At 51.6% G+C, this 14,512-nt stretch overlaps 1 protein-coding gene across 2 annotated transcripts in view; it reads right to left on the bottom strand.

The window, feature by feature from the left end:
• The window catches only part of FHL1 (four and a half LIM domains 1), a 29,033-nt gene that overhangs the window by 3,097 nt on the left and 11,424 nt on the right, over positions 1-14,512 (bottom strand). For both annotated transcript variants that reach the window (XM_054289637.1, XM_054289638.1), the window contains exons 2-3: positions 1,146-1,327; positions 14-191 (exon numbers count right to left, since the gene is read on the bottom strand). In XM_054289637.1, coding sequence (XP_054145612.1) covers positions 14-191; positions 1,146-1,301 — 334 coding nt within the window. In that variant the 5' untranslated portion in view covers positions 1,302-1,327. The remainder of the gene's footprint in view (positions 1-13; positions 192-1,145; positions 1,328-14,512) is intronic.

The raw sequence follows: 14,512 nt of genomic DNA, 5'->3' as shown, positions 1-14,512 counted from the left end.
GCTGGCACAGTACCTGCAATAATGGGCTTGAAGCAGCCCTTACACCTGGGTGCATCCTCAGCAGCAGTGCAGTTGCTGCACCAGACCTTGTTGTTCTCCCTCAGCATGAAGGGTTCATTGACCAGGGACGTGTAGCACTTGAAGCAGCGGAAGCAGCTGTCATGCCAGTAGCGGTTCTTGAAATGCAGCTCCTGCAATAAACAGAAAGGGAGGGAGGGATGGAGTGAGAAGCTTTTCTCTCCCCATGAGCAGCCCTAAAGCCAAGCTCCTGTCTCACCAGCCTGGACAGATTTGTTGTTCCTAAGTTTGTCTGATTCAGTGGGTAGGGCTACAGTTCCTCTTCAAGCACTTAAGGGAAGGACATTTAACCAAACTCACTGACAGAATCACCTTCATTTTGGGCTTCCAGGGGGGCAGAAGATGCTTCAAACCAACAGCTTGGAGATTTGAGGTTCTGCAAGTTCTCGGGTTCTTACATTCCCTCTAGTTCAGGTGCACATTATTATTGCCATAAACATTTGTCTGGCCCTGAAGATACATGCTAATGACTTCAGTAATATATTTCTCTAGATAAGCAACAAACCAATTTCCAGTTTTCATGGAGATCAAAACAGTTGCAACCACCAGGCTTGCAGATATTTGCAGGTCCTGCAGTTTGTATTTCTTCATGTCCTGCCTGGTGTTAGTGTGTCTGAACATCAGAGATACTATTATTAACATACTATAAATTAACATAAGGAAAAAAACCCAGCAGAACCATCTTGCCATCCAACTGCTCTCAAAATATATATACAGAAAGAACTCTTGATTTCCATCATGAAGCAAAAAGCATCTGACAAACTGACAAAAATCAGACCTCAGTGCTTTGCCCAGAAGATGAGTTTTGCAGGCCAGCTCCCTGCAGCTCTCTCTGCAGGGCAATTCAGCATTTGCAGCAGGTCATGTGGCTGGATCTAGACCCTGGAATAAGATCCTGTGCCCAAGCAGCCCACCATGAGTGCACCCCAGCACTGCTCTTTGCTCGATGAGCACACTGCTGGCAGCCAGAGGACTCCCAAAGATGTGCTCAGAGCCTGACCAGAGCAAACAGGAGGGTGACCAGCCTCTGCCTCTCCTCCTCACCCACCGAGGAGCTCAGCACTGACCTTGGAGTCGGCCCCAATGGGTTTCTTGCACTCGATGCAGGTGTTGGCGCAGAACTTGTCGAAGCACTTGACGCAGCAGTGCCGCCCCTCCTTCTGCACGTACTTCTTGCCCTGCAGGGGATCCCGGCAGTAGTGGCAGTCAAAGCGCTCCGACATGGTGCCAACGGTGTAGCTGCCAGGCCCTGCAAGAGCACAGCCATGAGGGGACAGCACTGGGGCCCTGACTGAAGAGCTCAGACATGGTGCCCATGGTGTAGGTGCCAGGCCCTGCAAGAGCACAGCCATGAGGGGACAGCACTGGGGCCCTGACTGAAACACTCAGACATGGTGCCCACAGTGTAAGTGCCAGGCCCTACAAGAGCACAGCCATGAGGGGACAGCACTGAGGCCCTGGCAGCTGCTCCAGCCTCCTGGGGCTGTGCAGATCAGTCGGAGGAACGTGGCTCAGGAATGAGCATGTGGTGGGTTCTTGATAGGTAAAGGAGCTCCAATTGAGGAGAGCAGAATCCCAAACCAGACTTTTCCCCATCTCTTTGGTAAGTGGAAGGATGCTAGGCTGGTTTATTTACATGCTGCACATCAAGCAAGGGTAATGACACCTGATCACTCCCTGGGAGTCCCTTAGTTCATTACTGCAGGCCTCAGTGAGGGCCTGGCTGAGGCACCTCATCACCACTGCGCAGAAATCACCAACAAACATGAGCACAGTGGAATTGTTTCCATGTTTTCAGCCTGATCCCACAGCCAGCTGCAGCCCTCCAAGGCCTTTTGTGCTGGATAGTTGTGCAGCTTCCAGCTGCCTCTTTTCACCAGGCTTTCACATATAAAATCATAAGGGAAAAAAAAAATCAAGAAAAAAATCTGCCTCCATGGAGAGATATTTTTCAGTTCATACCATCAAGGTTCTGCCAAGGTCTGATGTTCCACCATGGCCAGGGAGCTGTCAGCGGGTGTGGGGAATCATGACTGGCGGATTTTCCACTTTGGCTCACACTTTCTCCCCAGACACCCATCCCTTCCTGCACTCCCAGTCTCCTGCTAATGGCTCCCTCCATTCCATGCACCCTTCCTCAGCAGAAGCCACCAACACTTGCAAGGGGCTAGAAGGGCTCTGTCAGGATTCAGAGAATCCTGGACTGGTTTGGGTTTGAAGGAACCTTAAGGATCATCTTGTTCCAAGCCCCTTGCTAAGGACAGGGGTGCCAGCCACTACATCAGGTTGCTTAAAGCCCGATCCAGCCTGGCCTAGAGCACTTCCAGGGAGAGAATAAAAGAGTTACAGAAGCCCATGGAGTCCCATAGAGGCAGCTCCATCCCTACCCCTGCCACTGGTGCCCCCAGAGCCCCAGCACTGCAGAGCCCATTTCCCTGCACAGCCAACACACAGGAACACAGCCTTGAATTTTCTACATCATCACCAACCCGATGGGAAATGTGGCTGTGGTCTGGCAGCAGGGACTGCCAAGAGGAAATGTTGTCTCTTCCTGACAGAGAAAGGGAGGGAAAGGACAGAGTCAGGCCACACAAATTGCTGCTGCCTCCATCACGTGGCCTCACCTTGGACCACCCACCCAGCCTTGGGGCTACCCTGGAGCCTGTTCCTCACAGAGCCCAGGGGTGCCACAGTGCTATTCCAGCTGTGCTGCTCCCAGCCCAGCACAATGTGCCTTTATACACCAAAGCTGCAGGGGTTCTGGGGTGCAGAGAGGGTGTGTCACCACTCACAACCAGGCAGGGTCACTGGGACCCTGTTGGTCTCGCCCTTGGCTGCAGGATGCTCTTGGTCTGCCCTGTTAAGTCCTAAGGCTCACAGGATTTTCATGGACACTTGCCCGCCCCAGTAATTCCAGATGTACCATCAGCTACAGGGCCCAGCCTCACCAGAGCCCTGCAGCACACCAGGAGCAGCCCAACCCTGCTGGGTACAGAGCCAGAGGAGCTGTACATGAACACTTTGCCATCACAGCACAGCGTCTGCCTCATCTGGGCCCAGGAAGAGTGGGACTCACACTGTTACCTTGCAGGCTTTAAAATCCAGTGTCTTCACACTATCTCCTCTTTGTCACCTTCTCAATAACATAGAGCCTGAACAAACTGAAGGATTTATATTTCAGAGAGCAGGACAGAGAGCCCTAAAGAAAAGTTTTACATAGGGAGGCTGCAGCAGAGGTGGAGGCTCTGTTCACACCCTATTCCTGCCCCTAAAACTGACAGAGGCAGGCTGGAGACCAAGCTGGTAGGAATTGTACTTTGTGGAGGGGCCAAGGTCTGGAAATAATCCCTTGGCAAGGCCAGGGGATGTCATGTCCTGCTGACAACTACACCAAGGGCCTTTGAGGTACCTGTTCAAGCAAATGAAACAGATAAACAGCTGAGAAACATGGAAACTATGTGAGCCACCACCAGCTCTGCAGAGCTCTTTGGAAGAGAGCTCTTTTTATTTGGAAGAAATGGAATTGCAGAGCCCAGAGCAAATGGTATTGAAATGTCCCTGATCTCAGGTTTAGGGTTGCTTTCAGCCTGAACACATAATCTTGAAAGCATGGCTCAGGGAGCAGCACAGCCCTGTGTTCCCATGTAACACATCACCTGCTAATGTGAGACACATTTATCACAGCAGTTCTGCAGCTCCACAGGCAAATTAACACCAGGCTGGAGCCCCCAGACTGGGCTGTGCCAGCAGCTTCTGCTTCAGCCTTGTGCCATCTCACACAGCAGAAAGCCCCTCTGGTACACAGGCAGGGGCATGAATTTGCTTCCAGCTTTTCCAGAGGCTTCCTTCCCTCAGCACTATCATCCCTGAACTCCTGATCTGGAGCCAGGAGAGGCACCTCTGTCCCCTTGCCTGCAGTGAAGATGCAGGGTCCCATTGCCCTTGCAAATGTGCTGGGTGCTGGTGGGCTCTGCTCACCTGTGCCATGTCCAGAGCCCACAGCAGCCACAGGAGCAGGACCAGCCCACCCAGGGTAGGGTGCACAGAGCCCTGGAAGCCACCAGTGTGTGGCAAAGTGGAGCTCCAGGCCAGCAGCAGCTGTGCTGGGACCACCAGATTATTTTCCCCAAATGGAGCAAACATCTGTGGACACTTCAGAGCTCAGCTTCATTTGGTGTCCTACAGCTGGTCCCCTCAGCAGCCCTGTCCCCTCTCATGGAAGGTAAACAGAGCAGATATTTCTCATGCTCTGTATAAAAATAAATGTATTTCTAAAGCCTGCTTGGCAGCAGGTCGTGGGTTTGGAGTTGTTGATCTCCTAAATAACCTGTTCACCCTCCAGCTGCACCAGGTCCCCACAGCACAACTTTCCAGAGCTTCCAGGTATATTAACCCTAGCCTGTCTTTGCTGTCTGAAAAGTAGGCAAGTTATGAAACTGGGGGTACACTGGGCACATGGAAAAATCATCACTTCCCTGGGTCTTTATTCAGTGCCCTCATCATCCCTTCCCACGCAGCAGATGCTGAGCACAGGGTTGGGATCCACACCAGGGGTACAACAGTGCTACAGCAACCCAAAACCAGAGAGAGCACTCACCAAACCGCCACTAAAACCCAGAGCACTGAACCTCTGTGCTTCTTTTCACACTGCTGTGCTGAAAATGAGGGCAGTACATGCAGCTGTTTTAGCTGGGAAGTCACTTGAGCATGAGTTTCTGTGGCTGTACCTTTACACGACACAGGCATCTCTGAGGTGACAGCCTGGTCTCTTTTTCAGCCCCAGGAGAATTTTGTAGCCTGAGGACATGCACTGATCCAAAACCCATGCCAGCCTGACACTGAGGCCATAGAATGGGATTTAGGAAGCAGAGGAAGAGCATGGACAGGCTGGAACTATTCCCCCTCCCAGGCATGTGCAGAGGATTGTTCTGCTGGAGAGAAGCAGGTGAAAACAGCAAGCACAGGCAGCTGGGGAGAGGGGAAAATGCAGAATGTGCCCATCCTTAAATAGCCTAGAGGACCCTCAATAAGATGGAGAAAATGCAGCCACACTTCCAGAAATGAATCTCACTCTAAGCAAGGGATCCCTGTCCCACCAGCCCTGGCAGGGGGCTCTCTAAATGTAGCTCCCTGATGGATTTGGCTACAGCTGGAGGGCAGAAGGCCAGGCCAGTGGCCTTCTCAGATATCATGGTATTTGGCACAAAGACCCACTGGAATACAACCCTAACATTTACCTGACCACAGAGGTGCCAGTTTGCCACTTGTCCCCTGAAAGCATCTTCTACTCCACAAAAACAGCCCTGGGACAGCCACACCTTCCATCCCTCAGAGACCTCCAACACTTGGGCCCCAGGGGCTTCCAAGGGCCACCAACACCAAGCAGCCACAGGGCTGACTGAGGGTCAGGGCCACCTCTGCACGCTGCAGCATGGCCAGCTCTGGGATGGAAAGGATACAGACCTAAGCAGTGCCACCCCACAAAAACTGCTGCACCCACACAACCCCTGCCTCCTGCTGGGCTCCTGCATCACCCTGGGCTGGTTCATCCCAGTTCAGCTAAAAACCCAAAGCGGCATCACGGCATCACAGCGGTTTGCACAATAAATGGAACCAAAGCACTCAGGGAAGGAAGCTGAAGCACGGCTGATAAGCAAAGCACTTAGCACAGGCTATGTGTTAATGTCTCTGGGGAATATGTTTAAATGTGATAAACCACCAAGGAAGAACTTGAAGTGTAGTCTCTAAACACAACCAGAGAGACTGTACTGACGCTTCACAGATTATTCTGCCACTTAAGAAAGAAGATGAGGTTGGAGTTGTTAACCCTCTGCCCTACACACAGTTGCATATGGAAGAAAAAGAGCTTTTTGATTCTACATTAGTTTTATTTTTTCTCAGCAGACTGAGCACACAGCCCCACTCTGCCAGGCACTGGCTACACCTGCCTGTTTCAGATCAGTGCTGGCAGCCCCGCTCTGTCACCTGAGTTACTATTCTCAGCATTCCTCTATGCAAGGTCTCATGGTTTGCTATAAATACCTGGGAAACCCTTAAAAGAAGGGTCCTGTTAATCCCAAATGCAAAGTGACACTCAGGACTGCACTGGCACGATGCCCTGGGCAACAAACATTTGCAAAGCCCAAGAAAAGAAAGAGAAGAAATCTCTTGTAGGTCCTTTTTGCTGGGAGGGCTGAAAATACCAGAGCTGTGCTCTCTCAGTGCCAGGCTGGGGCACGTGCAAGTCTCATACTCTATAATTCAAAAATTAATCTGTTGATAAAAGGAAAGCTTCTTTATTTAGAGCAAGAACAGCTCCAAGTTCCTCAGGCGCTTGCCAAAAACATTCCCTACGGTCCTATTGCCACCATGTGTGAGCACATCCCAGTCATTACTAAATCCTCACAGTTCCCCGGGGAAGCAGGAACATGCCATTTATTAAAAATCACTGGCCCAGCCCTGCAAACACTTTCCCCAGGGATTGCCTTGGCACTCAGTGCAGAGTTCAGTGAGGGCTAACAAGGCACCACTGCCTAAGTAAGGCTGAGCATTTCAGGCAGAGTTTAAGCAACAAAGCCCAAACCTTTCAAAACTAAACAAATCCTGGTCAGTAGCTAGCTGTGTGGCTGCATTAAGTTTTGTCCTTTGAGACTCCTCTGTTGTGTTCCCAGCTAAGCACTGCTCTGCCCCACCTCAGCAGCTGGATGCCCTTCTCACACCCAGGTGCTCCCAGGGGCCAAAATGAGAGTTCCTCCTGCTCTGGAGGGTCCAGCCTCACCCTGAGCACCCCACGGCTGCCCTGGGGTTCCCAGTGGTCTGCAGGATCAGACACTGTGCTGTGACTGTTTGGCAGCAGCAGTCCAACCTCATCGTCTGCTCAGAACACCCTGCAGCATTTTACATCACAGCACAGCATCAGGTCTGTGAGTTCTTGCTCCAGGGGACATCCCCTGAGGAAGATGAGAAAGAAAAAATAACATAGCTGGGAGTGTAATGGAAGGATGCTACAGCATTGGTCAGTCTTGTGGGCTGAAGTTAAACATCTTCTCACATCAAATGATGCCACAGAAGTCAGATTTTACTCACAGTGGTGCCCTGTATAACATGTATGTGCATCCCACCAGCAAATCCCGAGCAGTTACGTGCTGTGCAAGCAGCCTCAGGTGTGTGGGAAGGTGAGCAGGGAGCTGAGCAGCAAAGTGTGCCTGTTCTGCCCAGCTTTGAGGAGTCTCTCTGCTCCCAAGTCTCAGGAGCACCCCTGGCTCCTGGTGTGCAGCAGCTGAGTTTGGTGCCACAGGAGCTGTGCCCACCCTGTCCCCAGCACATCCACCCTCCGGGCTGTGTCTCACCAAGAGACACAATGGCACTGCCTCTGTGCTGTAGGGCTGTGAATGCACCCTGGATATGCACAAAAACAGCTGCTAAGAGGGAGATAGGCTTTTGAAATTCCCAAAGAGCTTCTGATTGTCTTCAGCTGCAGGGCTAGAGGAATGAGTCAGGATGGGAAGACACCCATCCTGACATGTAAAATATGATCTCAAGATTCCTGTCAGTGTTAATGGAAAAATTAACATTTCCCTATCACTGGTAAGGGTCAGCCCATCTGAACTAAAAGATAAACAGAGAAGAGGGACTAACCACAAACTTCCAACGAGAGCAGAGCAAACCATCTGGGTTTACACTCTGGTCTCCCCTCTGCCACTGCAATAAGTTTGCTGCAAGGAGAATTGTCCCCCATTTTCACCACGTCTTGCTCAAATATCAGCTGAGCCCCAGCCTTCCCACAGCAGCAGATACAAAAACATTTAAAATCCAGTGCATTTTACAAAACAAACGAGGCCACCACCAGCACTGTGCTCCAGCACCAGCTTCCCACTGTTATCAGCCCATTTGCCATCAGGAGTTACAGCTGCAGATTGCTGAGGTTTCAGTCTGCATTCAAAGTTATTTCTCTGCACAGAAGCCTTTTAGCAAAACCTTCCTCCCCATTCACCAGGTGTACTCCCCCAACCCCTGGCAGCACAGCCACTTTACCTGTGTGCCTGTGGAAAGCCATGGTCAGCAGCCCAAAGTCACCAGCAGCCCCTCAGGTAATGGAGTTCACAGGCTGATAAGGAGCTGCCCCATTTGATAACATATATTTAAATGGAGGCTATTAATATGGACAGGACTCCTACCAGATGTCCACTCCCCTCCCCAGAGATCTCAACCTTAATCCCCCTTAGAAATTCTTACCATTTTAGGTGATCTGAGGGAGAAGAATAGGATCCTGAGACCTCTAGGTCTCTGCAGGCAACAGTCAAATACCTGCCCAGCTACTCAGCACCCAAATTAGTCCCAAAGGCAGAATGAACTCATGAACTTGACCCCATGCTGGTACTATTTGGCCTTGGCTTTAGAGTGAGATTGTGTCTCGTAGCAGTCCTGAGCTGAATTACAGACCCAGCACGAACGCTGCTTTGCCATGGCTGAAGGGAAGAGGTGATCACAGCCCTGTGGGGACCAGGGGGGCTGCAGCCCCAGGAGTTAGCAAGGGCTGCCTTCTGGCCCAGAAAGGATGTGCTGTACCCCAGAGGACTCAGCTGACAGCCCACAGGAATATAGCACATTCATTCATGGGTGGGTTGGATTTGCTCTCAACATGGAGGTCACGCTGAAGTTTCACTGCCAGTAAAACTGCCATTCCTGGTCCTTCCCCAGCTTTTTCCTTGAGGAAGCTCACAGCATTAACTGCTCAAAGGGAGCAAATCCCTGAAGAGCAGCACTTAGAAATATGGGTGTGATGATATGGGGCTTCTGAGCATCTAGCATGGCTTTGGAGGCACTGGCTCATGCCTCTGTCCTCTGGACTCAGGTGTCCCCCAAAGCTCTCAGGAAAATCCCAGCTCCATGGCTCCCACCGAGCTGTTTCCACCCAAGTCACAGCAGGAGGAGAGGGAGCTGTGGCTCGGGGTCCCTCCTGCGGGGACCCCCGGGCTGCAGCAGCTCCACAGCCCCACACTCACCCTGGGTTATGCAACTGCTGGGGACGCTCAGGGCCGGGGGCCAGGGAGGCCCAGCTGCTAATCCTGCCTCCCACTGACGCACTGCACGGCCGTGGGAAAGTCACTGAACCTCCCTGACAGCCACTGGGAAGAGCCAATGTTTATCATTCCTTCCAGGGAGCCCATGGTAGTGGTGTCTGGCCTCCAAAGAGCAGCCCTGCTCCAGCCAGGAACATCTCTGCTTCCCAGGAGCTCCTCACCCACACATGCACAGTCTCCAGCCTCAGCACTGGCCTTGGTGAGCCCCTGAGCCTTCACACCCATCTCAGCCCCCCAGGCAGCACAACCACAAGCTCAGCATCTCACCAGCATCCTGATATCTCCAAGTTTCCAACATGGCCTGGAAAAGGCCACTCTTGACAGCCATTCCAAAGAGCTCAGCATGGATCCACTGGGGCAGCAGACTGAGGCTGGGAAACCTGGTAAAATACTGATGCACTGAAACACTTTGGCGAGGAAAAACCCAATGTTATTCTGCCCTAGCTCATCTATAAACTGCAGCAAATTGTTTGCATAATTCAGATGGCAACAGGAACTCTAACAACTGGTATTTTCCTGTTCTAACCTTGCTGTGCACAGTGTAATATTTACAGACATGAGTTCATTTTTGGCAATGCACGTAGAGTTTGCACCATTAACCATTCTCATTCCTTTTCAGCTCCCTACACAAAGCCCTGGCACCCTCTCAGCCAGCTGTCATTTCCTGCTTTCCCCAGAATGCCCAGGTATTCCCAGCAGAAGCCTTGGCTCCCATCCTGGCTGATGGAGCAGAGTCTCTGTGGTGCCAGCCCTGCCACGCCCCGAGCGGAGGTGGCTGCAGCCAGCAGCAGTTTGGAACTGCAGAGGGCTGTGGAGAGCAGGGATGGACACTTGGGTGTCATCTCATGTGCACAAACACACGTGTGTCCACAGCACCACGACATGCTTGCATTGGAGGAGAGAAGAGAGGGAGAAAGTTTGGCCAAGAAACAGGAGCAAGACCCAGACCTGTGGTTGCCTGTGGAGCTCCCTGGCACAGCTTAGTCTGCAAAGCCCCAGAGAAGATTTTAATTAAAGGTCATTTTGTTTGAATCTCTGGCCTCCTGGCCCAGCAGCAGGAATGGAACAACCTTACCGCTGCTCTTGGTTTCTTGCCTGGTTTTAGCCAGATAACTTTGGACAATTCCCCTTTCCTTCCCAAGACTCTCCTCATCCACACAAGTCCAGATGATTAAACACAGAGGTGTAGCACAAGTGCCAAGGAGAGATATCAGTGCCCCATGAAACGTGTCAAGGAGCAGACACCTCCAGGAGAAAGAGGGTGCCCCAGAATGGAGCTGTGCCAGCCCTGTCTGTGCACCAGGCACCCACAGGACCCAGAGGGAAGAGTGCCACAAATACACCAGTGAGTGCACAGCAGGGCACAGCAGGCTTGGGATGTCATGTTTTTAACATTAAACCTGTCCTGTAGGTTTTCCAGGGAGCTGCCCTGGACACACTGATCCCACCCAGGGGGTCTGACTGCAGAGCAGCATGGCTGGGCCATAGTGTCATCCACTGGGATAAACAAATGATTCATGTTGTGATTTCCAGAGTATTTTCTTGCCCTAAGAATCCTGCCAGAAAAGGTCTGGGTCTCTCAGCTCGCTCACACATCCTGCTGTCATTCAACAGGCAGAAACTCCTAAAGAGAGCTGTTCTAAGTCAGGCATTGATGAACTATTAGTCACCATGATCAAAGAAAGCAGCAGTAAATACCAGCAGCAGAGCACCTGTGCGCCTCCTAAAGTAATGCTGTCCTTCCTGCTTCCATACATGCTGCTGGCAGTGCACAGTGCACCTGCACAGAGGAGCACACTGCCATTCACCAGGCTCCCCAGGAAATCAGAGTCCCACATTGCTCCCTACCCTCCCTGTCTTGAGGGCAGATCAATTTTTTTTTTAATTTTATTTTATATGTCTCAGGTTGCATGTGTGTGTCTTCCCACAGCAAAGCACTCCTGCCCAATAGATGTCAGCTATAAACTTCCTTGGCTCTTCTGAGGGAGAAATAAAACAGTTTTTTAAAAACAGTTCTTTGTTTTAGTATAAAGACAAAGTTTGCAGGAAGACTACCAGTAAGAGAGTTGGGCTTGCAAGGAGAGAGAACATAGATACAGCTCTCTCCAAGGAAAAGATCTTCACAGCTGTAGCTGATCCATCAGAGACACATAAGAGGCAGCAGTCCCCAGTGGCACAGAAATGCTGGACAAGTTTGGCACCAGGACTGGCACTGGGGGCTGATCCAGCTCTCCAAGCACTCAGTATCCAACACTAGCAGCAGGCACTGCAGGGCAGTGTTTGCACATCAGCCACAGAGCACTGCCAGGGGATGCTGGTCCCTGTCCCCCCAGCCAGAGACCCTGTCTGACACACTCACACATGAACCACAATGGGAATTTTCCACCTTGTACTTTCAAATCTGAACAGTTTCTGTGTGAAGTATCCCAAAAATGCCCCAAAAGTCTCAAATCGGTGTACAAGGATGTGCCTTGGCACCCCTGAAGCATCCCACAGGCACTCACAGGAACACAAGGCAGAGACAGCTGGGATGTTCCCACATCCAGAGCAAAACCAGCAAGGACATCACTGCAGGGACAGGAGAATGAGCACCCCAGGCACAAGGTGAGCCCCTGGTGTTCCAGGGAACAGCTCACAGGGACAGTAGAGAAGGAAAGTGGCAAGATGTGCCAAAGGCACGATTCTTCCAGACTGAGCTCCAGCTCACAGCTGGGTCACAGCTGCAAGCTGAGCCTTTCAGTGCCAAGGGAAGTTTTTAGGGTCAGCTCTGAAGGCAGGGGTAGAGGAATCTGGAATAGGTTTATAAGGAAGCAGATGCAGGGTGGGCAACATCCAGGAGCTCAGATAGAGTGTGAGTAGAAACAAAAGGCGGAAAAGAAGACAGGCTAAGAAGAGGGGAAAAAAGAGATAAGGGCGTAGTAATAGGAAGGAATGGTCAGAGATAACAGAGCTGGAAATAAGCCCATCTGAGAAAAAGCAAAACCAGGAAGAGATATAAACCAAGTCCTTCCCCATCTGCCTCCATCCACAGGCTGGACTGTTTCCAGGACTATTCCTGTGGCAGCTCCAAATTTATTTCCCTGCTGCCATCTGCTCTGTGGCTCCCCTCCACACACGCTCCTGACTGGCACTTCTTCCCTTCACCTGTTGCTGACATGGCAGAGCTCTCACTGCTGCTGGGAGCCAAGTGACACTGGGGCCTGGGGGAGTGTCTGTGCATAAATCAGGAGCTGCTTTGTAGCCCCAAGGCTTTGTTCAGCTCCTGCTCCCCATGCTGGCTGTGCCAGTGGGGTGGGGTGCAGGCATCAAACAGCCCCTGGCACCCCCAGGCTCTAGAGAAGACTGGGGAGAGGAGAGGCTGCAGCAGGTGCTGAGCAGAGCTGGTTTTGAATCAGCTTCAAAATAAAGTCAATTTCCTCCAATCCCTGCTCCTTTTTCTTGCATTACAGATAAGATGCCAAGGCTGCATCTCCCAGCACCAAGGATGTTGAGTGCCTGCTGTAGTCCCAACAGTTAGATTTAGACCTTCAGAGCAAACTCAAAAAGGAACAGCCTCAAAAGGCTGAAGACTTTTTAAAAACCTCTTAGAAAGACAGATGTCGTAGTCTTTAAATGCACTTGCTTAAACGTGAGCCATGATTCTCTTCCCAGCTCTGTCTGCCAAGTCCCTGTGCTGTGAGTGTGCAGGCAGTGGGCTGGAGGCTCAGCAGGCTGCCCACAGCCCCTTCATAGACTGCAAGGTGAAGACCACAGGTGTGAACATGTCCATGGAGGTCACACAACCCTGAGGGGAGACAAAGACTTCCTCTACTCCTCTTGGGAGACAGGGCCACATGTACTGCCAAGACTGGTCTGATTCAGAAGCCTCATAAGAGCATCAGGCTCATAATTGGGCTAAAATTCTTCAAATACTGCATTTCCCTCTTCCTCCCCAGCAGCCCTACAACTGTGTCACACACAGCCCCAGCCAGCAGTGCTGTGATGGTTCTCAGTCCCTTCTGCCAGGTGATGTGTCCTGGGAGGAGCCATGGGGCCAACCAGCTGCACCAGAACTCAGTTATTCCCCAGCCTATTACCCCAAAGCTTCACACCAGGGGCAGTGGAGCCCCTTAGGGCCATCTTGGCCACCTTTAGGTCTTTCTGTGTTCAAGTTCAGTTGCACTTATGGGCAGGGGGAATGACCAGTGGAGCCAAACATGAGGCAGATATTTGCCAGTCACAGCTTTCCCCCTGTGGCTTAGCCCTGGCTTCAGAGCTGAGAAAAATAACTCAAGTCCCTGTCAAATAAATACCACAGTGACCCAGCCAGGCAGCACAGCAGTCTTTCCCAGGACAGATGAGGTGTGAGGAACAGGCACAGCAATATAATCTTGCCATACCCACACAATAAATGCTCATGTCAGGGCTTCACCAAGCAGTGAGTAAGCCATCACTGAAATAATATTTCACAGTGTCCAGCAGGCTCTCTGCACTTCCAGTAGCTCCCAGTTGCTTCTCATGGGCACAGCAGCTGGCTGTGCAGTGCTCAGGGTAAACAGCTCACTGTGGAGCTCATGGAAGGAAGTTCAGCTACTGGTTTGCTTCACTGTTTGAAAGCTGGGTCATTCTTTGGAAATATACCCACTAGAGTCAGAGATTAGCAGCTACCCAGACATCAGCCACAACACACACAGTCTCCAGCATCCCCTGACACCCTCCTGTGCTCATCCAACAGGACCTGGCAGCAAGGAAGACTCACAAGGTGGGTGCTGCAGGCTCTGCCCAAGCTCTTCCTCCAAAGCCTGGAAATGCTTTCTAGCAAAATACCACATCCCCAGGAAGATGCTGGGCAGATGGTTCTGCAGACCTCCAACCTCTGCCCACACAGGACAGGGACCAAGCCAAACCCCCACACCAGCAGTGCTCTGTGGCACCAAGGAGCCTTGGTGTTTCCCCTTACAGACCTTGATTTTCAGGGGAAGAGAAGAAAGGGCTGTTTATGGATGGACTGTGATTCTGGCAAAACATTCTCCAGAAGTTCAGCATGTGAGAGACACTGAGGATAGAAAACTTCAGCTCAGGTGGTCAGAGAAGGGAAAACAAAAGTCCTCAGGAAAGGGCTGCCTGGCCAAGGGTGAAGACAGGCCACCTCTTTGATGAGGACGTGCCCTTCCAAGCATTGGCATGCCAGTTGGGAAGACTCTCTGGCATCCAGCTCACCATCAAAGCACTGCCCAAACTTGGCACAGGCCACAGGGCCATGCCCTCAGCACTGATTTAGAGCTGGCAGAGCCAGCACTGGCACATGCTTTAGCAGGAGAAGCAGCCCAACACTCTGGGCAGGACAGTCCCCTCGAGCAAGATCAACACTT

This window comes from Melozone crissalis, unplaced genomic scaffold (genome assembly GCF_028551555.1).
Source record: "Melozone crissalis strain CALT ecotype California unplaced genomic scaffold, PUWL_Pcris_2 ptg000068l_1, whole genome shotgun sequence".
NCBI classification, from domain to species: Eukaryota; Metazoa; Chordata; class Aves; order Passeriformes; family Passerellidae; genus Melozone; species Melozone crissalis.
Note: the sequence above shows the minus strand (reverse complement) of the source record. Positions and strands in the feature narration are given on the sequence as shown.